At 31.4% G+C, this 23,328-nt stretch overlaps 4 protein-coding genes across 7 annotated transcripts; 3 read left to right on the forward strand and 1 right to left on the reverse strand.

The window, feature by feature from the left end:
• The first annotated feature begins 411 nt into the window (after nt 1-411).
• LOC126666255 (UMP-CMP kinase 3-like) lies at nt 412-2,568 on the forward strand. The gene is made up of 8 exons (XM_050359260.2): nt 412-483; nt 558-620; nt 720-999; nt 1,278-1,395; nt 1,495-1,651; nt 1,910-1,990; nt 2,093-2,200; nt 2,314-2,568. Exons 2-8 carry the CDS (start codon nt 591-593, stop codon nt 2,446-2,448), a joined length of 909 nt encoding a protein of 302 aa, XP_050215217.1. The 5' UTR covers nt 412-483; nt 558-590; the 3' UTR covers nt 2,449-2,568.
• Nucleotides 2,569-5,436: 2,868 nt separating this feature from the next.
• LOC126686345 (TMV resistance protein N-like) lies at nt 5,437-10,353 on the forward strand. Its single transcript, XM_050380386.2, has 5 exons — nt 5,437-6,066; nt 6,755-7,844; nt 8,056-8,349; nt 8,448-9,551; nt 9,618-10,353. The coding sequence occupies exons 1-5, from the start codon at nt 5,576-5,578 to the stop codon at nt 10,248-10,250; spliced, it is 3,612 nt and encodes a 1,203-aa protein (XP_050236343.1). The 5' UTR covers nt 5,437-5,575; the 3' UTR covers nt 10,251-10,353.
• Nucleotides 10,354-10,410: 57 nt separating this feature from the next.
• On the reverse strand, nt 10,411-16,345 carry LOC126686354 (uncharacterized). Of its 3 annotated transcripts, none has more exons than XM_050380406.2 (11): nt 16,236-16,345; nt 15,986-16,109; nt 15,764-15,908; nt 15,551-15,678; nt 14,671-14,742; nt 14,319-14,406; nt 14,097-14,218; nt 13,673-13,714; nt 13,097-13,309; nt 11,395-11,470; nt 10,411-10,777 (listed from the first exon to the last, which is right to left on the reverse strand). In XM_050380406.2, exons 2-10 carry the CDS (start codon nt 16,094-16,096, stop codon nt 11,402-11,404), a joined length of 990 nt encoding a protein of 329 aa, XP_050236363.1. In that variant the 5' UTR covers nt 16,097-16,109; nt 16,236-16,345; the 3' UTR covers nt 10,411-10,777; nt 11,395-11,401. The 3 variants fall into 3 exon arrangements, with proteins under 3 accessions (XP_050236363.1, XP_050236359.1, XP_050236351.1); XM_050380402.2 differs by having other exon boundaries at nt 10,411-10,757; nt 14,283-14,406; XM_050380394.2 differs by having other exon boundaries at nt 14,283-14,406.
• A 3,426-nt stretch (nt 16,346-19,771) lies between these two features.
• On the forward strand, nt 19,772-22,051 carry LOC126670482 (uncharacterized). 2 transcript variants are annotated; one of them, XM_050364228.1, is made up of 2 exons: nt 19,772-19,988; nt 20,572-22,051. In XM_050364228.1, exon 2 carries the CDS (start codon nt 20,635-20,637, stop codon nt 21,886-21,888), a length of 1,254 nt encoding a protein of 417 aa, XP_050220185.1. In that variant the 5' UTR covers nt 19,772-19,988; nt 20,572-20,634; the 3' UTR covers nt 21,889-22,051. The 2 variants fall into 2 exon arrangements, with proteins under 2 accessions (XP_050220185.1, XP_050220193.1); XM_050364236.1 differs by having other exon boundaries at nt 20,617-22,051.
• Nucleotides 22,052-23,328: the final 1,277 nt, after the last annotated feature.

A 23,328-nucleotide genomic window follows, 5' to 3' on the forward strand; every position in this document is an offset into this window, starting at 1 on the left:
TTCAAAAAAAAAACATTAATACTAATAAAAACATTTTTTTTGGAAAAGATAATTTGTTAAAATGTGTATATTATTATTAACACAAAAATCTTTCTATTATGTGTGTATTTATATTCCTTCACTTAAAGATTACTATTTTGGAAAGGAGGGAATACAAACAAACACATAAATTATAATAAATCCCTATTACTGTTGATTAAAATTTCAAATTATTGCTAATTGTTTTCCACACAATCATGTCAACCATTGGGAATAAGTAAAGTTGATTTAGCTTTATGACTACCATTAATTGTGGTTCTTCATCTCACAGTAATTACTGCTATTTTCCCTAGAATAAATAAATAATATTGGAAACCTAAAAAGAGATTAATATGCCATTAATATTAATCTTTTGATATACCCATAATTCACCACTATATATATTCATACTCATTTCTTTGTTTTTCTTCAATAACAAGTACTTAAACACCACTAACTTCTCAGGTAAGTTTACTATCCATTCTCTTCTTCACTTCAAAAAGTCTTCAGGTTTTTATAAATTTACATTGTTTTTCCAGATTTTGTTATTGTAATTGTGATCTACGATCGTGATGGGCTCGGTTCGTGATGATTCAAACGAGGTACCTTTTGATGATCGTCGTTTCTGTTTTAGTGAATCTTTATGGATTTATAGAATTTTGATTCGTTATTAATGTATATTGTGTTTGATTGCATTGCAGTTGACCAAAACTGAAAATGTTCTTGATTATCATCAGACAGTGATAACTGAAATTGCTTTGTCTGAAAAAGTGAAAAATGAAAGTGAGTCTAAGACAGAGGAAGCTGAAATTCTGTCTGAAAATGTTCTTGATCGTCATCAGACAGTGATAACTGAAATTGTTGTGTCTGAAAAAGTAGAAAATGCAACCGATATCGAGAGAGTGGAAGCTGAAATTCCGTCTGAAAACGAGCATAATCAAACTCTTGTGAAGAAAAATCCTGTAATTGTGTTTGTTTTAGGTGAGAATATTTATCCTATTTCAATCTGCTTTGTATTTAAGCTATGTATCACGGAAATATAAATGCTGAAATAGTAAAAACCGAAACGCCTTTATAAATATAGAGTTTTGGAGTTCGTAAGTGTTTTCTTACCAAAAATGGAGAAATTTTGGTGCAAAATTGTACTATTTGAGGTTTGTTTTGTTGTTATTTTAGTGATTAAAACTGCTGCATGTAGATTATTTTTTAGTGTATTGATACTGAACAAACTATCATTATGTATAAACGTATCAATTCAGGTGGTCCTGGGGGAGGAAAGAGCACACAGTGTTCCAATCTTGCAAAGGAAATAGGATACACTCATCTCAGCAGTGGTGAGCTTCTCCGAAAAGCGAGGAAATCGGACTTGGAAAATGGGTATTAATTGAAATTCTATTTATGTTAATTAGTATTTTTTTGTTTATATTTTTTAGAGACAGCATTTTGTTGACAATTTAGATACATTTTTGTGTGTAGACCATTGATAGAGAGCCTGATCAAGGAAGGAAAAAGTGTTCCTCCGGATGTAACTATGAGGATACTTTTGAAAGCTATGAGTGAGAGTGGAACTAATAGGTTTCTTCTCGATGGGTTTCCTCGCGATGATGAGATTCGTGTTGCTTTTGAGTCTGCTGTAAGTTCTATAAAATCTGTTTATTTTTAGCATCTGATTATGTTTTCATATAGATGTGATAAAATTGAGCTGATTTGAAATAAGGGTGTTTTGATTTTCTCAAAGCTCAATTTAGGCTTGCTCTTTTTCAGTCTAGTAGTATCATGATAATTAAAACTCCGCAATATTTGATTGATTCAACTCGGTTGAACTCATTTTCCGTACTTGAGAGATGGCTTACGCACTGATTAAAGGCTGACGATAAATTTGGTAATGCAGGTCGGAATAGAGCCGGAAATGGTTCTGTTTTTTGACTGTTCTGAAGAAGAGAGGGAGAGAAGAATTCTGAATAGAGATCAGGTTGAATTTATCGTTTCATGTACATTAAATGTATAATAAATTTGCTTATTTTATCCTTCAAATTGATCATTTTTTGACCTTGTTTTTGTTTGATTAATGTAGGGAAGAGTTGATGATAATCCCGAGTCAATAAGAAAGAGGTTCAATTACTTTGAACAGCATACTCTTCCTGTAGTCGAGTATTATCGTGCCAAAGGAAAAGTTTATCAGGTAAAAACTAAATTGATATAATCTTTGTTCAGATACTAAATTGTTATTTTCGAACAAGTTCACGCATCGAATTTGTTATTATCCCAAACTAATTGAACTTGTTTTTGTTTCAGATTGATGCTGCTAAGCCAATGGAAGAAGTTTTTGAGACCCTGAAAAGTTTTTTCAGATCATTAATTCAACCTGATGAAGAAATTCCGTCAACTAGTTCTGATTTGGAAAATGGAATTTCAGAACTGAAATTATGAATGTTGTTTAAATTTTCTTCTGGAAGATGTCACTAATATAGCTTAATGTGCCCATGATATTAGAAACTTTTTGTAATGCAGGCTTTAATTCTAAATTTTAGTCGGCATTTTTGTTTTAAATATGATGGTTTTGGATCAAGTTTAGAATTAGCGAGATGGGAAGTTTTTTTTTTTTTTTTTTTGAAAATAATGAAAATTTCATTAATAGAGAAATAAAAATACAACTTGATCAAATATTGAATATATCAATACATTCAAGAGATACAATAATAGAACATCATTTAAATAACAGAAAATTATATCTAATTTCTTCAATCGCATTGATGGAGCTCTTTGAATGTGCAACTCGGCGATCCGTCCGCTCCACTCGAAGGTTATTTTAAACCACAAATCGACTCTTTGGTCTTTGAATGAGTCCGATTGAGAGAATATTAGAAATAAGATTTCTACTGATAACACTTCAGATCTACGTTCCGTAGATAATTCCATCAAGAAAATAGTAAAACCCATAAAGGGTAAGAGCCAGAACTCCACTAAGGAAGATAAAACATCCATAAAGGAAGAAAAAAAAACCAACAGATCTCAGATCTGCGATTACTGACGTAAAATAAACTAAATACGGGATTTAAAGAGAAAACGAGAAGGTAGGGAGGTGATTTTGAACCAAACAATGGCTAAAATCACCTCCCTCTAGTTGCGGCTAGGGTTTTTGAAAAGAAAGAGAGAGTTTAGTATTAGAGAGGAGATGGGAAGTTTTTATCTTGCTACAATATATGTAATATATTTGTTTTGCCGTAGAAGTTTCATATGCTACATGAGGCTTTTATCAACGGTACAACAAGAAAAAACTAATAGTGATAAATATTTTTAAATTTTTATACAAAATAAAATGAAAATTTTAAGATGGGACATAAAAAGTAGGCTTAATGCCTTAAAAAACCCCGACCTTTCATCATCCCCTTTTCAATCCTACTCTGACGTTGAAAAATTGTCAATTTTACCTCAATTTGCATTTTTTTATTTCAATTGTACTCTAAAGCATAAAATTAATCTTTTTTTATTTGACAAAAGTTCAATAATTTTTTTAAAAAATGGTCAATTTAATATAAAAAATTAATCTAATGCAAAAGATGTCAATTTAGAGAATTTTTTCCAATTAAAAAAAGGTAAATTTTATGCTTTAGAGTACAATTGAAATGAAAAAAAATGTAAAATAAGGTAAAATTGACAGATTTACAACGTCAGGGTAGAATTGAAAAGAGGATGAAAGGTCAGGATTTTTTTAAGACATTAAGCCTAAAAAGTAAATGAAACCAACAATTCTGATCCATAATTGTAACATGCGCATTTAAGATGTTGATATAGTTTTCTTCTGCTTCTGCAAAACAAATAATCCAAACTTATATATTGTTATGCGAAGTACCAGGTTGATTATGCCTAATATATAGGTTAATGTGTATTTCATTTAAATATTTGACTAATTATACACAAAACTAATTATTTTTAAAGATACTATTTAATATATTAACTTTTTTATAATTATATGATAACTATATTTATAATTATTTTATTATTATACAAATATTGGGCTATTGTTATTATATATCCCAACTTTTTACGTTTTTTTATTCAAGCATAATATAAAAAACGTGATGCCATATATCACAACCTTTCACTTTGTGGCATATATAGTCTAAGTGTCTTATACGACATCATTTTAGTCATTAACACGGCCAAAAAAGATATTATTTTTACAGAAATAATGCATAAAACGCAAACAGGACTATAAGATGAAAAGATTATATCGTTTATCAAAAAGAAAAATGAAAAGATTAAAAAGATTGTGATGCAAGGTGAGATATTTTTTAGATTGTATATAAATTGAAAAAAAAAATCGCTAAAGATGATTTAAAGTAACAATAGCCCAAAATTATTTAATAAATAAGTAAACTTTTTATTATTTATTAAGATATTTATGCTAGTTTCAATAATTATTTATCTATTACATTAAAAAAATTAAATTATTTTAACTAGTTATTATATATATTTTATTTTATTTTAGGCTAATGTATACTAAAAATAACTCAAGAGATTTAATTGCACTATATTTACCATTGAAGCCTCCTATAGATTAATTAATAAAATTGACAAATTAAAGGAGTTAATTAATACTAATTGTTTTGTTAATTGACACAGCTTATAATTTGGCAAAATAATATAGCTCAAAATTATTATTATTGGGATAAACAATATGCTCAGAATCAGGTATAAAAACAGATAAATTTAGAAATAAAAAATACTAAACTGGTCATAAATTAAAATATGTGCTAAATGACCAATAAATTAAGTCGTAAAAGTAAAAAGTTAAGGAGATGTTTTAAGTATTGAACAAAGGATAAAAAGAACTTCTCAACTTATCACGAAATATCAAATACGTCTAAGGCCGTGAAAATGGATTAAAAAAAATTTAATAATTGCAAAAATGGATCAAAACTACCCAAAAAAAGTGGAGAAACCATCCCCTAAACTCGGTGTGAGAGTGGGCGAGGATGCGTGAAAGGTGTGTTTGATCCGGTTTGCAATAGGTGTGAGTTCTTTTAATCCAGTTTTATAGTCTTGAATGTATTTAATTTTTATGCCAAGTTCAGGAGTTTTTTTCATCCTCTATTCTTTAAATATTCTATTTTACTTCTTTTGTCTCAAATTAATAGGTAGTTTAGGATATATACGAGTATTGAAAAATTTAATTTTTAAAATAAAATAAGTAGATTATATATAAAAAATACCATACTTATTATTTTATATAATAATAATTTTTATTTTTTTTGTAAATTTTATTGTCTTTTTAGAATATTTTATACTCCATAATTACCGAGGGTATATAAGACAATTATTTAATAAAATAAATATTCAGTGTTTATAATTTGAGGGAAAAAAACTTGAAATAGTTAAAATCAATTTTGGGGAGATAGAGAATTTACGAAGAAAGTAAATAATAGCGAGAAAGGAAGAATGAAAGTAGATGTTGACTTATCGACCCACCATCTTCATTTCTTCTCTCAATTCTTCTAAAGAATCTGCAAATATTTATCAGAAGTTTTGATTTGATCGTCTCTTCACCTCAGTAATGTCTGCTCTGGTTGCATCATCATCCTGTACAGCTTGCGAATGGAAGTATGACGCGTTCATCAGTTTCAGAGGGAGAGACACACGCGACAACTTCACTAACTATCTCTACAAACAGCTTTATCAAAAGGGCATTGAAACGTTCATAGATAATAAACTCAACAGAGGAGAAGAGATTACTCCCGAACTATTGAAAGCAATTCAAGAATCCATGGTTTCTGTCATTGTTTTCTCTCAAAACTACGCTGACTCTCCGTGGTGCTTGGAGGAGCTTGTGCATATAATGGAGTGTAAAAAGGCTCATGGGCAGGTTGTTTTGCCTGTTTTTTATAGAGTGGATCCTTCTGAAGTGGAGGAGCAGAAGGGGGAATTTGGTTTGGGTTTTGAAAGAGCTAAAAAACAGGCTAATGGGGATATGAGGTTGGTTAAGAAATGGATTGCTGCTTTGAAAGATGCCGCTAACCTTTCTGGTTGGGATTCTTCTGTTGTCAGGTAACTGTTTCATACATAATGGGTTCCTTTCTTTTAATCGAATAAGAAAAACAAACGGGGTTTGGTATAGTGGTCTAAGCGTCAGCCATTTGGGCGCTATGGTCGCGGGTTCAAACCCTGTCTATGCCCTTTCTTTTAAATGGTGTGGTTGCTAGCCATTATAGTCCGGATTTAGTGGGCTTGCCGGCGGTCCACATTATGAAGATTGAGAATAATCTTGGATTTCTACTCAAGGGAGTGAGTCCTCGTTATAAGAAAAACTCTCTCAGTAGATAATTCATTGTATTAGTTGAGACACATTTTACATTCTTATAAGCTATATAGCATGAATGGTTGTGTTTCATTATTATACGATGACTGGCACAATGATTATTACACAAAAATTGCAATGATGCATTTAAAGATTGACATTTCACTGCTTCAAACATGCATTTTGGTGAGGATTTACCAAATGTCTTCCACTTTATGTATGCATTACAAAAGGGAGCTCACCGTCTCTTTAACTAAATGTTATCATGGTTGTCGAAAATGCTAATGGGTTACTGCGTTAGTCCTAGAGTCAGTATAATTCTTCTTTGCTTAATTGAAGAAGAAGATATTATAAACAATATCAAGAAATAAGAAGTATTGTATATCTCCTCACTTTGTCCATTCCAACTTACATTGTCGTTTGCATAACATATGTCAGGCCTGACTCCAAACTTATCGATGAAATTGTCAATCATATACTGAAGAAATTGAAGCATACACCATCAAGTGATACTGAGGGACTGATTGGAATAGACTCCTCACTAGCACAAGTGGAAAAGTTATTAAATATTGGATCGGCTGATGTTCGCACCATAGGATTGTGGGGCATGGGTGGCATAGGCAAGACGACCATTGCTGGAGTTATATTTAACCGCATATCTGCTCTATTTGATAGTTACTGCTTCCTTGCAGATGTCAGGAAAGAATCTGAAACAACGGGTCTGCCTCATTTACAGGAATCATTATTCTCTATGTTGTTAGAGGATGACAATCTAAACATGCATATGCTAAGTACAGAACCTTCTAGTATCAAAACTAGGCTCCATCGCAAGAAGGTCCTTGTTGTTCTTGATGATGTGAACAATTCAAGACAACTTGAACTTTTAGCAGGTGTTCATTGGTATGGTCCAGGAAGTCGAATTATCATAACTACTAGAGATAGACACTTGCTAGTTAGCCATGACGTGAATTTTGTATATGAGATCAGGGATCTAAATGAGGAACATGCACTTGAGCTTTTCAGTCGATATGCATTTAAGCAGAAACATCGTACAGACGAGTTTACTGAGCTCTCAATGCATGCCATTGATTATTGCAAAGGGCTTCCTTTGGCACTGAAAGTCTTGGGTTCTTCTCTATATGGTAGGAGTGAGATACAGTGGACTGATTCACTAAATAGATTAGAAAAACATTTTAACAAGGATATTCAGCAAACCCTTAGAATAAGTTTTGATGGACTTGAAGAGTCAAACAAGTCCATGTTTCTTGATGTTGCTTGTTACTTTAGAGGACAGGACAAGGATTATGTTGCGAAACTTCTAAAAAGCTTTGGCTTCTATCCTGAAAGTGGTATAAGTGAACTTATTGATCATTCTTTAGTGACTGTTTTTGACAACACCTTAGGAATGCATGATCTGCTACAAGATATGGGTCGCGAGATCGTGCGACAACAATCTCTAAAAGATCCCGGAAAACGTAGCCGGTTGTGGGATCATGAGGAGGCTGTCCAAGTGCTGATGGAAGAGTCGGTAAGTGCAATCTTTTCCATTCATATTTAATATGTGATATGTAATGATAAGCAATGCCTTCATTCGGAGGCTCGTAGCATAGGTTTAACATAATTTTATGAGGTTTTACATGATATTCTGTTCCATTTTCTCCTTGTGCACTTGATTACCTTCTTGCTTTCTTATAAATTGATTAGATTTTATATAGTTAGTTTCATCTTCTTCTTATTAGGGTACTGAACATGTTGAATGCATGGTCATAGACTTGTCCAAAACGGATGAGAGGAAGTTCAGTGTCGAGGCCTTCATGAAGTTGAAGAATCTAAGATTGCTTGATGTCCATGGTGCCTATGGAGACCGCAAAATACACCTTTCTGGAGACTTTGATATTTTGTATTACAAATTAAAGTGTCTTTGCTGGGAAGGATATCCCCTAAAATATTTACCATCAAATTTTAATCCTAAAAAGATCATTATGATTGAAATGCCACGGAGCTCCATTAAACAACTTTGGGACGGAAAACTGGTAGGAGTTTCCTTGTTATGCATTTTTCATTCAGCGATTTGTTAGATGTTATGGAAGCTGATCTGTTCAAGAATTAAATTTTCTTGTTGATTCTGCAGGAATTCAAAGAGTTGCAGTTCATTGATCTTAGTCACTCCCAAGAGCTGACTGAAACCCCGGATTTCACTGGAGTCCCAAACCTTGAGACGTTGATTCTTGAAGGTTGTACCAGCCTCTCTAAGGTTCACTCTTCTATTGGATCTCTCAAGAAACTTGTTTTGTTGAATTTGAAGGGTTGCAACTGCCTTAGGAGTCTCCCGATAAGCATTGAGTGGGAATCTCTTAATACACTTGTTCTTTCTGGTTGCTCAAAACTTGAAAAATTTCCGGAAATTGTGGGAAATATGGGACGCTTATCAAAACTTGGCTTAGAGGGGACTGCAATAGCTAACCTACCACATTCATTTGAGAATCTAACTGGGTTGCTTTCCTTGAGTCTCAGAAATTGTAAAAACCTTGAGAGGCTTCCAGACAATATTAATTCTCTGAAATATCTGAAAAACCTCGATTTATTTGGCTGCTCAAAGCTTAAAAATCTACCTGAGAGCTTGGGGTATCTAAAATGTTTGGAAAAGCTGGATGTGGGCAAAACTTCTGTAAGACAGCCGCCATCCTCCATTGGACTTCTGAGAAATCTGATAGTGTTATCTTTCCATGGAAGCAAACCCGTAGCACGCCAATGGCCTTACAAGTTGTTATCTATGTTTGGAAAAAATGATGCTCCGGGTTTATCTTTGCCTTCTTTGACAGGTCTACATTCTCTTACAGAAATAGACCTCAGCGACTGCAATCTTTCAGAGGACATGATTCCTGTGGATTTTGACTGCCTTTCCTCTCTGAAGGTAGTAAATCTAAGCAGAAATATTTTTGTAAATTTACCTGCAAGCATCAGTCGACTTCCTCAGCTGCGATATCTGTACTTGGATGACTGCGTGTGTCTTAAAGCTTTACGGAAACTTCCATCAACAATACATGAAATTTCTGCTGATAATTGCGCCTCACTGGAAATGTTATCAAGTTCAGAAGTAATTGCAGATAAATGGAATTGGCCAATTTTCTACTTTACTAACTGCTTCAAGCTTGCTGTTAATCGAGGAAATGACAGTTCTGTGTTTGAATTTCTAAGAAGCCATTTGCAGTCTCTGTCAATGAGTCAGCTTCAGGTACTGCTTCCATTTCCTATTATCTCTGTGTCTCAGTTTCTCAACCTGGTAATTTTGTTTGTGCAGGATGCCTCCAGTAGCTGTCGATTTGATGTTATAGTTCCTGGAACAGAGCTACCAAACTGGTTCAGCAATCAAATCACAGGCTCATCCATTATCGTCCAGTTATGTCCGAATTGGTATAATGAGAAATTCAAAGGACTAGCTGTCTGTGTACTTTTTGCAATCCACGAGGATCCACAATTACTTTCTGAAGGCGTAGTTTCAGACATTGCGATTTATTGCAAGATGGAAGTGAGTGACCATACTGCAACTTCTAGCTTTAAATTTCTCATCTATAGAGTTCCATCTCTACAGTCAGATCACCTATGGATGGGCTTTCACTCCCGGATTGAATTCGACAAACCAAATTGGCTGAACAAATGTCGAGTTCTAAAAGTATCATTCGAATCTTCTTCCCCGTGCATGAAAGTGAAAAAATGCGGAGTCCGCATGGTTTACGATAAAGATGAGGATGAGGGCAGTCATCCTTGCCAGAATTTAAGTCTTGACTATCAAGTTATTAGGGAGCCAATGGTGGCAGAAGAAATTGGCAAGCTGAAAAGAAGGCATGAGAGCTATAATGAGGCTGGATCTGGTGGCAGTAAAAGTTCTGACAAAGAAGAGAGGCCATACTCAAAGCGGTTCAAAGAATTCTGAACAAGATAACCGAAACCCTTTTCAATTATATAAAATTAAAATGTTTTAAGACAAGCAATAATAGTAATTCTTATATAACTTCAAGAGAGATGATAGTAATTAATCTTGATATAAAAGGTTAGACATAATAATGAATGTTTTAGTTATTGAAAAATAGAAGTACAACTAATCAAAATTATATATAAAAAATATTATTTAAGAAGTACAGAAGAAGAATCACAATTAAATAATAAAATTCTCATTAATAAATTGTTTTGATCTCCACTCTTTCTTGGTACAGGGTCCATGAGGTTTCCTGAACGGGTCTCAACTATGAGACGGCACCTTTAAGCCTTCCACATTCAGACTAATCCCCACTCGAGCCGTGTAGGTCCTTTTCGGGAGGCAAACTCTGGCCCCAAGTTTTAAACGGCTGCATACATGAGTACGGTTCGAACCCGCGACCTCACTTAAGCTAAAAGAGCGCTTTACCAACTCATCTACGCCTTGGGGTTTTTGATCTCCACTCTAAAGAAAGTAGGAAAAACCTAATATGGAATAAATAAGAAATATAAATTCTGTATTAATTAAATTGAAATACATTTAATGCTAAGCAAACAAAAGAAAAGGACCACAGCCCATAAAAAAAAATTAATCGGGGCCAAATTAAAATTTAGATTAATTATTATTACCCTTATAAGTTTAAGTCCGAATTACTGTTAAATCAGAATTTTAGTTAAAGAAAACTAAATGTGAGATGAAATAATTTTTTTTTTTTAAATCGATGGGATAAATAATATTCCGGACCTAAAATCATGGAGTAATAATAAGTAATCCTTAAACTTTTGATGAAGAAACAAAAGAAAGAGAAGGAAGAAATGCCACTAGGCTTTTCAATTCCGAGTAACTTGAAACAAGGTAGAAATATCTGCAAACAAGTATAAATATATTTAGTAAGAAAAAATGGAATGCGATGAGGTGAGAAATTATTTTGATAAGTCATTTGGTAATCAAGTTTATGTTCAAAAAGGTATTGAAATTTTGTTAAATTCTTGTTAAGTTGATTAGTTAAGCTTACCACCGATGCTATAAGTTGTTAAATTCTTGTATTATTATGAAAAAAAATGGAAAGTTTACAATGAAATCCCAAATCCTAATAACTCACTAATGAATTAATTCACAATCTCTATGCTCGTCCAAGGAGTGCCTGCATAAAGTTGAAGTGCAACATCTCCAACAACCTGCAGTTACGCAAATGACATTTGGAAGAAAACAAGGAAAAGAAAAACAATTATACACCGCGGAAACGGAAACAAAGAAATGAAAAACAACGAAATACTAATATTTTTTATATAACAGGTAATCAATATAGAGTTTAGGGGTTTCAAAAGCATTTTGAGAAAATAGAAATAAAATACCGTTCGACAAGTATCCGTGCAACACAAGATTGTAGGCACAATTTATCAAAAGAAATTTACAAGAAAAGAAAACAGCAATGACCGGCATATACAGTCCAAGATAACAAATCAAACACGCAGAACAAATTTAGGATGATATTGTTGCATTCCTAGGACAGTTTTCTTATTCAAAGAAAATGTTATCCTTGACAAAACAACAAAGAAAAGGGATAGCTTGACCAAACTGAGCAAGTAAATTCATGACTCAATTGATTGGATAATTCATCATTAAACATAGTTAATTGATGGTAAGAATCATGGACAGAATTTATAAGCGGACAATGTGAAGAGAAAACTGCAAAACCGATCCAATTCAACTCACGAGCTACTCGGGATTGATATGAAAGATATTTGAATTAGACTCGATGTTAATCAAGTCTAGTTCAAGTCCAAACAACTCAATTAAATTATCAAGTCTTCAAGTATCAAAAAATTTGACTCGATAGATACGCAAGCCTAATTGAGCTTTACTTAATTTACTCTTTTATCCTTTATGATTAATAATACATTTATTTTCGTACTAACATTTAATAAAATTTAGGGTTAAGTCCATATAAAATCACAATCTTTACACGTTTTTTTATTTGAGTCACATTCTTTAAAAATTGTCAAATAAAATCACCACCTTTTATTTTTTTGCAAATCTATCACGAATGTCAAAATTCGGTGTATTTTTGTTGACTCGACAATCGGAATCAACAAGAAAGAGTAAGAGGAAGGTATTTTTTTGTGTTAATTAGGGCATTATTCATATTAGGACATTTATTTGGGAGGAAAAAGACATCGGATTTTCTCATCGGTGATAGATTTGCAAAAAAATGAAAGGTGGTGATTCTATTTGACACTTTTTAAAGGACGTGATTAAAATGAAAAAACGTGTAAAGATTGTGATTTTATATGAAATTAATCTTAAAATTTATACAGAGAACTGAGTTGATCCTCGATTCTTAATTATTCTACTGAACTCGAATTCGAGCTCCTAAAATAACTTGATCGGTTTTGCAATCAAGTTTTGAACTTCAAATTTTAGACTAAAGTCGAACTTGAGCTTGACAGTGTTTCAATTTGACTTGAATACATCCTAGGTGCAACTACTTGCCATATGCATTTTAAATATTTCAGCATTTTCCCTTCATATTCAAGATTATTTTAGCATGTTCCACGTTGAACTTCAAAACCTAAGAATTGTTATAGCTCCCACAACCAGAGAACTGTAAGACTAAACGTAAATTTACTAAATATATCTAACAGATTACAGTTTACAGCTGTAGCATATGCCGAACATACAAGGGTATGCAAGAAAGAACAGATTGTCAGTTTAGGTTATCCACAATTTACTATCCAAGACAAAGCAACTGAAATCAAATTATCCATTATTTCACCAAAAGCAAGAGTTTCCGAGATTCATACCTTGGCCATGGATCTATAAGAATGTTCTGTTACACCTGCAACATGAGGAGTAATTAGAACATTGTCAAGCTTTAGAACTGGATCCTCAGGATCAAGTGGCTCGGTCCAAGCAACGTCTATGCCTAAGCCTCCCAAGTGGCCAGATTTAAGGTGATGCAGAACTGCCTCATAGTCTAGAAGACCACCTCGAGCAATGTTTATCAAATGGGCACCCTGTGGCAGGACAATTTTTAAAAGTAAACTAAAAATACTAGCAGAGCCATGCTAAGGATATCTAGATGTATCAATTAAAGTTACAGAAAAGCATAATTTTTCATTTAACAATGCAAAACATTTAAAAAAGGAAAAACTTTGTATTCTAATAATACATACGCCATTCTACTCAAAATGTTAAACTTCACTCACATAGCAATTTATCCTATAACTTATGTTGTAGAGATACCATTATCTACTGTTTCCACAAAATGAATCATATCCTAAAGGCAGCTCCAACTATCCTTTTTTTAAGCATTGAGCTTCCTTAAAAAAAATACAAAAGGAAGTTGCATAAAAAGAGAAGATTAGGCAAAAACAAACCTTTCTCATTGAAGAAATGAATGAATTGTTTACAATTCCGGCCTGAAATTAAAATATTACAATTTTGGGTTAGATAATGAATTATTTATCATAAACACATCCTATTGCAATGTTACATCATAAGAGAAACAGAAATTGCAGCTTTCCTAGTAATTACTATAATTGCTGAGATTTAATGAGGATTTAAGTTTTAAATCAATAAGTACTAGGAAGCATTCAGAAGAGCGAGTAAAACGACAGTTTGCTGTCCAGCAATCACTAGAGAAGAATTCTGCTAATATTTCCCGCATAAATATGCTTTATTAAACTCGCTGTTAACAAAACTGGCCATCCTAAGTGTAGCTTAGGCTGCTAGGCAGCTCATTGGGTAGTTAGCCAATATCATAAGGAAAAAAGTAGTAGTTAGGAAAGAAGCAAATCTTACTGTCTCTTTGTTCATTAGCAAGCAGCAAACAACTATATCCGCCTTGCCAGCAAACTCACAAATATGTTCATGACTGGCCGTTTCATCAACTATATCATCAAGGGAACTATTCTGTACTAGCCCTGAAGATCATAAAACTAAATGAAAGGGCGTCCGAAATAAAGTTAACAAATAATTGTTACAAACCATTTTTTTCAGGAGAAGTATGTAAATGTGCCCAACTTCGTTTTGAGGCAATAATTTTTACACCAAAGGGTCGCAAGCGCTTTGCCAACTCAATCCCGATGTTTCCAAATCCCAGTATGAATACCTGCATGAGAAAATAATGGTGTGTTAAATAGCAAACAAGATGGATAATAAAGAACATGTTCTGATTTCTTCCAGAGAATGTTTCTGAAACATTATAAAGATTCTCTGTAAGGCAGTATTTGTCCTCTATGTTTTATTTGTCCTTTTAGACCTTGGACATTCACTTCACATGGATGCTAACATAATGTAGAAAACAAAAGACATCCAATGATAAAGTAGCCAAAAATGGCATTCTGTCAGGGAGGAAAAGAAAAAGTATACTCACTGTCTTGCCTAGTAGTGTTTGACCAATTGGTTCTCCAAGCTTTTTCTGCTTTACTGAAACTTGCATCTCATTCTGCAACAAGTTAGCTAGAAAAGTTAGAGAATGCAAATTGAATTATGATAGCATACAGAAGCTGTTCAGGTAGTTGAAAGAATGCAGGCATGATTCATAGATGGGCAAGGACATAGCCAAATCGAAAAAAAAAACTGTCTATATGACAAAGCAGTGGTTGACATACAAACCCTCCCACCCCACCCAAAACAAATTGTGGAACTAAAATTTACATAAACAAGTTACTTCCTAGCAAGGATGAAGTCACCTGACAAAATTTATATGGTGATGCATGCAGGAAAAACAAAATTACAAGCAGCAAACCTTATCACAGTAATTTTTCAGTCATACCAAAAAGTTGCTTGCAACAAGGTTCTTTCACCTTGTTTATTTTCGCATGACACCAATGGCTACAAAATAAGCATTAATAGGTCCAGTATAACGCCCAATACGGTTTCTTGAAAGAATCGATGAAATGCCAAAGAAATATCAAATCAAAATCGTTGGAAAGCAAGCTCATCTTTTAAAGAGGGCTTGAGGTACCCTCAATTCTTCTAAGGGTCTGGTTTAACAGAAGCCTATCATGTAGAAAGTTCAAGTGAAACGGAAATGCAAAATGCTGAAATAACACTTTCATTTTCCATGTTCTGTCGAGGTCGAAGTGGAAATGAACATTATTTGACATTTATGAAATTCAAAAGAGGCTAGGCGTTTGCTTGAGCACATATTATTCTAAATAAGTTGATCTTAGCAGACAGTCAAAACTCACACAATCAAGAACAATTGTAATTCTCTTATTTACCGTAAACTATTGAATAAACAAACTGACCTGCTTCCGAAGAAGGCCCAACATCAAATAAATAGCCATTTCGGCACAAGAAGCTGCATTTCCAGTGATACCACCCGGAATTCTAGCAACTTTGATCCCACACCTGGTAGCAGCATCAATATCAACACCTAGCACAAAAATCCCCATTAGTGAAAACTAACAATTCTTCATTCTCAAAAGCATCACACACAAAATTAACAAACTGAAAAGTACCATCAAGGCCAACACCATATTGCATTATAAGCTTCATCCGACTAGCACGAGCAATAATACTCGAATCAATCCGCATAGTTTTCGTAACACAGATGTCATAATTTGAAATAACATCAGCCACATCCTTGAGAGGAACAACATCAACCTGCAAAAGCAAGAACTTACACGAATGCTAGATTACATAAATTCTGCATTTTTGAACTCTTGAAACAGCAATTAGACCTGAATAAAAGGGTACTTTTGCAAGTACTGTTTAGTGTAGACATGGGAAGCAGGGAAATGCGGCCCGCAAAAAAGAACTCGGGTTATATGATTATCATTTCCGCCTGCCATTAATCTAATTTATCTGCAAATAATAGCATCTGGATTGGTTAATAACATAATTGTCAACCTTAATTATCCAAAATTGCGAATTCTAAAGTAATGACTGGATACAAAAATAGAGAAATGGTAAGCATGTGTATTAGCTGACCGGGAGTCGAGAGACGACGGAGTTCGGGGCGGAGTTTGCTTTAGCAGAGTGAAGTATAACAGTACGTTTCAGAAACAGCAATAGGCCGGGTTGATATTTTGTCTTATTTTAGATATTTTTAATGAATAAATCAACGAGACACATTATCGCATTACGTGCTATGCACGTGGCTCGTAATATAACCCCTCAATGTACATATTAGTAAATTTATTATAATTATATTAATTTTTTATTTATAATTAATATTGAATTAGTTAAGAATTTTTGTAAAGTAAATATAATATATTCGATTATTAATTTTTTTTTTCATACTGAATTTATTCTTCTTTTGGTTTTATAATAACTATAATTAAATAATTAACTTAATTTTATTAATAATATCTTTAAAAATAATAAGATAGACATTTAAATAATAATATATTGACCAAATACAATATTTTAATTTTATAATTAAATCAAACTAAAAGATAGATATTCCTGCTAATTTGGAGACAATTTAGTTATTTTTTACATACTAAAAACTAAATTGGAGATATACGTGCTACGAATGTGGCTCGTAATATGACTCGTCAATTTATTTTTTTAGAATCGAATTCGTTGAAGTGTTAAAAGCATAAATGAAACTGGATCTTTTTTTCATTTTTAATTAATTATCTAAGCAAAAAATATTCTCATAATTTATAGTATATATTATTTTTATGAAGAATCAAATAATGTAAGAAAAATTAAGATACAAAAACATATGCATCATCTAATTTGAGCATTTTTTGTCAAAAAGGTATTTATGTTATATTGAGGTAATTCATTCGAGAAATTCTTATGTAGACTCGGTCTACCACGTCATCCGTAAACTAACCTATCACATTATGACACGTCATTAAAATGATGGCAATCTTGTAAATTTGTTTTTTACTTATTTACACCTTTGAATAGTAATATTACAAGATTGCCATTATTTTAATGATGTGTCATAATGTGATAGGTTTGGTCTACAGATGACGTGGTAGACCGAGTCTACCTAAGAATTTCTCAATTCGTAAACAACTTAGGTATATTGATATAACATTGCAGCTAAATATAATTTTGTTCTTTAAGTAAATAATGTATTAATTTTAATTTACATAGTTATCATTATAGATGGGATATAAATATGTCATTGTGTTTTATTCATAATTAATATTAATAAAAAAAATTGTAGGTCTAGGAAATTATTTATGAGTTGGATTAATCTCTTTATATTTAGATTTTTATTGGAATTACGCTCTTGATTATTTATAAAATCAAGTTATTTTTTATTTAAAATTATGTAAAATAAAAAAGATTAAAATATATTTAATTATTTAATCGGTATGGTGTCAATCCTAGACTTTTGATACTCGCATCTTCAAAGTCAAAAACATGTGACCTTCTCATATATAATTTCCTACAAAGTAAATACAGTTCTTTAAAATTTATTTACGACTTTTGTAATTATGTTATTTGAAAATAATAAAAATATAACTTGCCAATTGTAGCCAATTCATCTAAAATAGAAACCTTTTAATATCAGTAGTGATCATCTTTTTTTGGTATTTATGGAAGCATGTAAAGTACTACAACTAATTTATTTAAATTTTGACAATTCATAATTAAGATTAAGAGTGTTAGAATAGGATAATTTGTTTCACCATTTTTTATGGTATTTTGTACGTTTCTTGCAGATAATTACCATAAGAATTAGTTAATAAATAATAAAATACTAAAATTATTAATTATATTGACCAAATACAATATTTTAATTTTATAGTTAAATCAAATTAAAAGATGGGTATTCCTACTAATTTGTAGACAATTTAGTTATTTTTTACATACTAAAAACTAAATTGGAGATAATTTAGCTACTTATTCTAATTTGAACTTTAATTACAATAGTAATTAATTAAATAACTAATTAGTTAATGACTATAAAATTTTTATTTAGTAATAAACTGAAAGGATTATTCAGTAAATTTGCCTGTCCCCCCCCATCTGTGCTTTTATATATAGTATATAAATGAGACCTAACATTTATATTTTAGATTCAAATAAGTCTATTTAATTTTTGAACCAATTAGACCTAAAACTTTTTCAACATAGGTCAAGTAACTTAAAATTGTACACCTCAAAATGTAAACTTATTTGATCCCGAAACATAAATTTAGTAACCTAATTGACCCAAAAAATTAAAATAAATTTGATTAGTTTCGAAAATACTAGTTCTGGATCTACTTGACCTAAAAAGTTAAAATGAGCTTATTTGATCGTGAAACACAAATTCAAAAGCCGCGTTGACTCTTTATTCGATTTTTAATAAGTGTTGTGTACGTGGTTGCAGCGTAACTTTGTCAATTTATTATATTACTTAATTTTATTATAATTTTATTAATATAATTTATTTATAATTAATATTAAATTAGTTAAATTTTTTTATTATAAATAAATAAAATATTCTAATTTATTAATTTGAATTGATGTTAATAACATATATTTATAATTTATAATTTTTATCAAATTTATTACAGTTTTCCAATATATTTTATATATAAATAGTATTAAATTAATTAGAATTTTTGTTCGATTATGAAATATTTCATGAGTTGGATTAATACTATTAATTATAATTAATTAATTATACCAATAATAAAAACAATAGTAAGTGTAATGTTATATTAAATGAAACTTGTTTTAATTATAACTGATATATATTAAAATTGTAATAATATTAAATTAAATTAGTTAGAATTGTTGTTATAATAGAAAATATTTTATAGTAAGTGTAATGTTATATTTTAAGAAATTGAGAATTTTGATGATTAAGGAGAGTTATAATATAGGAAGTTAATATTTTAGTTGAATTAGGAAATATTTTATAAGTTTATTTGATTATTTGACATAATAGAGGACTACAGACTCTTATGTCTATATCTATATTATATATAAAAGCACGGATAGGGGGGACATACAAATTTATTGAATAATCCTTTTCAGTTTACTACTAAATAAAAATTTTATAGTTATTAACTAATTAGTTATTTAATTAATTACTATTGTAATTAAAGTTCTAATTATAATAGATAATTAAATTATCTCTAATTTAATTTTTAGTATGTAAAAAATAACTAATCTGTCTCCAAATTAGTAGGAATACCTATCTTTTAGTTTGATTGAACTACAAAATTAAAATATTATATTTGGTTAATATATTATTATTTAAATTTCTATCTTATTATTTTTAAAGATATTATTAATAAAATTAAGTTAATTATTTAATTATTGTTATTATAAAACCAAGAGAAGAATAAATTCAGTATGGAAAAAAAATTTAATAACCGAATATATTATATTTACTTTTATAAAAATTCTTAACTAATTTAATATTAATTATAAATAAAAAATTGATATAATTATAATAAATTTACTAATATGTTTATTGACGAGTTACATTACGAGTCACGTCCATAGCACGTAATGCGAAACTAGTTAGTATAAAATGTTAGAAGAGCGACAGTATTAGTAATTTAGTTTTATTGATTTCGCCCCAATGCCGGAAGAGAAGGAATTATAGAGCCAGAATCTTTCCCTCTCAAAATCACTGCATACAAATAAAATCAACCCTTTTACGTCGATACCCACGAACTTAATTTTTGGAATATAAGCTTACGGTTCGAGAATCAAGAAACCCAAAAGAAAATTTCAGTTTTTTTAGTACAACAAACTCCATAATTTGATCAACAGGTACTGCTATTGATTTTGTTTGCTGGGTATTTATTTGATTATTATTATTGCTTTTAGAAGGATACTGTAATACATACATTGATTCTTATGATTCAGTTGTTACTCTTGTTATTATCAAAAACAAAAAAGAAAGTGGTTTTGAAGACTCATAGTATAGTACGGTTGACTCCCCTAACCTCTGTTTGTTTCCCTGGAAAATCATATTTCTGAATTTTCCTTTGCTTGCAATTGTAATAAGTTAATGCTCAACATGCAATATTAACAGATTCATAGAGTAATTAAACGGTACAGTAAGATTCCAAGCTAACAAATAAGTACTCATCTTTTTTTTTTCTCTGTGATTCTTTTACGGAAAGTTATCAAGAAAATGATCGCGTTTTTACCATGTATTGAATGCAATGGTGTACCCTTATATGGTTATGATACTGCCTTATGGGTTAGTGAAATTGTGGAAGGTTTTCTTTTTATTTTCAGACCTCAAAGTCTTGTAAAAATATGTTTATTTCATCTAATTATCAATTCCTTGCTTCTGTAAGCTGTATACTTTAATGGCTTCCTAAAAAATCTATCTTTTTCTTCCCAGAAAAAGAAAATATATTAAGCAGTTCTGACATTAAGCAGTGTTCAGCGAAAGGCGGAAGGTGTAATGGTCAAATCGGTGGCAAACAAGAATTCGGGGTTGCTAAAATCTGTAGAAGAGAGAGCCCTGTCTAAGAAGGCGGCAGATGAGAAGAAGCAGCAACGTGTTCCTTATTTTCATAAAGATTGCATCTCAGATATTCTTATCCGGCTTCCTCTTCAGTCGCTTCAGAGTACCAGATTTGTTTGTAAGCCATGGTACAATATAATTAACAGCCCTATTTTCATTGATGCGCATCTTCGTCGCTCTGAATCCGTGTTGATATATCTAACACCGATTCCAAATGAAAGACCGTACCATTATTCTGCAAAATCAAAACCTTCAGAAGAACAAACTAACTTCTCAGTTGAAGCAAGTCTCCTTCAATCGAACCATGTTTCCATTTTTCGAGAACCGTCTGTTAGTCGAGCGCCAAAATATTGTATCCAGTTTGTGGAATTTATAGAGGGAAAGGGCAAGATTGGAGAGTATAATGTGAGTTGCCTAGGAAACATTAGAGCCTCATGCAATGGCCTAATTTTGCTTGATAATCAAGTGAAGAAAGGCGGAGGAACGGTAGTCATGAATCCAGCGACAAGAAAGCTTCTCGCACTTCCTCTAGGAACTATATGTCGTCCTGAGCATGAATCTTATGGTTTTGTGTTTAATGATGCTGCCGGAGAATATAAAGTAGTCCACTTGTTTTGGGATGAGTTGCGATATGTCAATTGTGAGACGTTAAAGATCGGTGAGAGATTTTGGAAGGAAGTGAATGGACCTTCATTTGGACTTTTTAGCTGGTTCGGACATGTACCTGTTTCAGCAATCGGAGCATTGCACTGGCTTCCTCAAATTGGTCTTAACGACTACTTGGTTTCGATGGAAATGGATGGTGATATGTTTCATACTGTACAACTCCCTAAGAGTTGCAGAATGTACGATAGGATTATTGAAATGGGCGGTTTCTTATGCCTCGTAACTCACGAAGAACTGAGCATAGATATATGGAACTTGAAGAATTTATCCGGGGATGTTTGGACGAAACAGTATAGCATCACTAGAGGTAGTGTTCTCGACATGGTTCCGCTGTTGAGTTTGAGAATCAGTGGAGATCTAATGTTCAAGAGGAGTGAAGATGAATCGCTTTACACTTATGATTTCGAATTCGAAGAAATGAGAAAGGTTGAGATGGAAAATAAGTCGTTATCGGCTTATAGTAGGTACTTGCCTCATGTAAACAGCCTTGTTTCATGGATGAAACCTAAGGATGCATCTGATTGATTTTATAGCAGTGAAGTAGTGTGGTGGTGAAATATAAAATTTATACAGTATTACTATATGCTAATTACATGTTCATAATTTCCTTTATGGCATGGTTTTGCATTGGTTGCTGGTCTTAAATGTAATTGAGTTGCTCTTTTTACAGACTTTGATTAGTGAATCATCAAGTAGATCTTTGACAAAAAAAAATCATCAAGTAGATAGAGGTGGCAATTTTCACCCATACCCATTTACCCACCCATACCCACCCATTATATAAAGGGTATGGGTTATAAAAGGGTAGTTATATGTTAAATGGGTAGTAAATGGGTAAAAATCTTCCTACCCATTAAAATAAGGGTTATAAAAGGGTTTGACATGGGTACCCACACTCTACCCATAATGATTTAATAGGGAAAATTAGTTGAATGACACATGTCAATTTTAGAGTATTTGAATTTTTTTAGAATATCAAATAAATTTTAAATTTTAAAATCAATATTTAAAAGTCATAAAGAACCAAAATAATTTTTTTTCCAGAAAATATTTTTTTTTTCGGAAAATATTATTTTCCAGAAAATATTATTTTCCAGAAAATATTATTTTCCAGAAAATATTATTTTCCAGAAAATATTTTTTTTTTCAGAAAATATTTTTTTCCGGAAAATATTTATTTTCGAAAAATATTGTTTTTGAAAATATTTTTTTTCCAGAAAATTTTTTTTTCGGAAAATATTATTTTCCAGAATTTTTTTTTCGGAAAATATTTTTTTTTCGGAAAATATTATTTTCCAGAAAATATTTTTTTTTCCGGAAAATATTATTTTCCAGATTATTTTTTTTCAGAAAATATTATTTTCCAGATTTTTTTTTTCAGAAAATATTTTTTTTCCAGAAAATACTTTTTTTTTGTCGGAAAATACTTTTTTTCTAACAAAATGTACAATTAAATTTTAAAAAGTCAATTTCTAACATTTTTTTTAATGATACAATTTCTAACATTACACATATAAAGTGGGTTAATGGGTGGGTTAGGGTCATATAGGGTTACATGGGTATGGGTACCCATATAAAATTAAAACGGGTCATAAATGGGTAAATTACCCATTTATAACCCTACCCATTTAAACCTAACCCATACCCACCCAAACCCACCCATTTGCCACATCTACAAGTAGATGAGTTACTGTAGTAAACCTATGTCAAGTCTTCAATAGGTTTTAATTTATAATTTAAGTAATATAAATTATTTATTTAACTCTTTTTAAATTAAATATTATTTATATTTATGACTGATGTAAAAAATTAATTGCGGTTTAAAATATTTATGGACGGCAATCTGTGATTTTTTCTTCAACATAAGTTAACAAGATTTCAATATTAACATCATCATTGAGATACTCCTATATTCAAAACTATTAATTCCATTTTTAAATGTTATTATTATCTATATGACCGTCG

This window comes from Mercurialis annua, linkage group LG1-X, assembly GCF_937616625.2.
Source record: "Mercurialis annua linkage group LG1-X, ddMerAnnu1.2, whole genome shotgun sequence".
In the NCBI taxonomy this organism is placed as follows: Eukaryota; Viridiplantae; Streptophyta; class Magnoliopsida; order Malpighiales; family Euphorbiaceae; genus Mercurialis; species Mercurialis annua.

What these genes read in the sequence shown, in the direction of transcription:
- LOC126686345 (XM_050380386.2), top strand. Translation starts at nt 5,576, where the DNA reads ATGTCTGCTCTGGTTGCATCATCATCCTGTACAGCTTGCGAATGGAAG. An exon ending in TGGGATTCTTCTGTTGTCAG is followed by an intron (nt 6,067 to 6,754) that starts GTAACTGTTTCA and finishes AACATATGTCAG; the next exon opens with GCCTGACTCCAAACTTATCG. An exon ending in TGTCAATGAGTCAGCTTCAG is followed by an intron (nt 9,552 to 9,617) that starts GTACTGCTTCCA and finishes TTGTTTGTGCAG; the next exon opens with GATGCCTCCAGTAGCTGTCG.
- LOC126686354 (XM_050380402.2), bottom strand. Translation starts at nt 16,096, where the DNA reads ATGGCAGGCGGAAATGATAATCATATAACCCGAGTTCTTTTTTGCGGG. An exon ending in TGCTAATGAACAAAGAGACA is followed by an intron (nt 13,715 to 14,096) that starts GTAAGATTTGCT and finishes TTTTAATTTCAG; the next exon opens with GCCGGAATTGTAAACAATTC. An exon ending in TCATTTCTTCAATGAGAAAG is followed by an intron (nt 13,310 to 13,672) that starts GTTTGTTTTTGC and finishes GTCCTGCCACAG; the next exon opens with GGTGCCCATTTGATAAACAT.
- LOC126666255 (XM_050359260.2), top strand. Translation starts at nt 591, where the DNA reads ATGGGCTCGGTTCGTGATGATTCAAACGAG. An exon ending in GTGTTGCTTTTGAGTCTGCT is followed by an intron (nt 1,652 to 1,909) that starts GTAAGTTCTATA and finishes TTGGTAATGCAG; the next exon opens with GTCGGAATAGAGCCGGAAAT. An exon ending in CCAAAGGAAAAGTTTATCAG is followed by an intron (nt 2,201 to 2,313) that starts GTAAAAACTAAA and finishes TTTTTGTTTCAG; the next exon opens with ATTGATGCTGCTAAGCCAAT.
- LOC126670482 (XM_050364228.1), top strand. Translation starts at nt 20,635, where the DNA reads ATGGTCAAATCGGTGGCAAACAAGAATTCGGGGTTGCTAAAATCTGTA.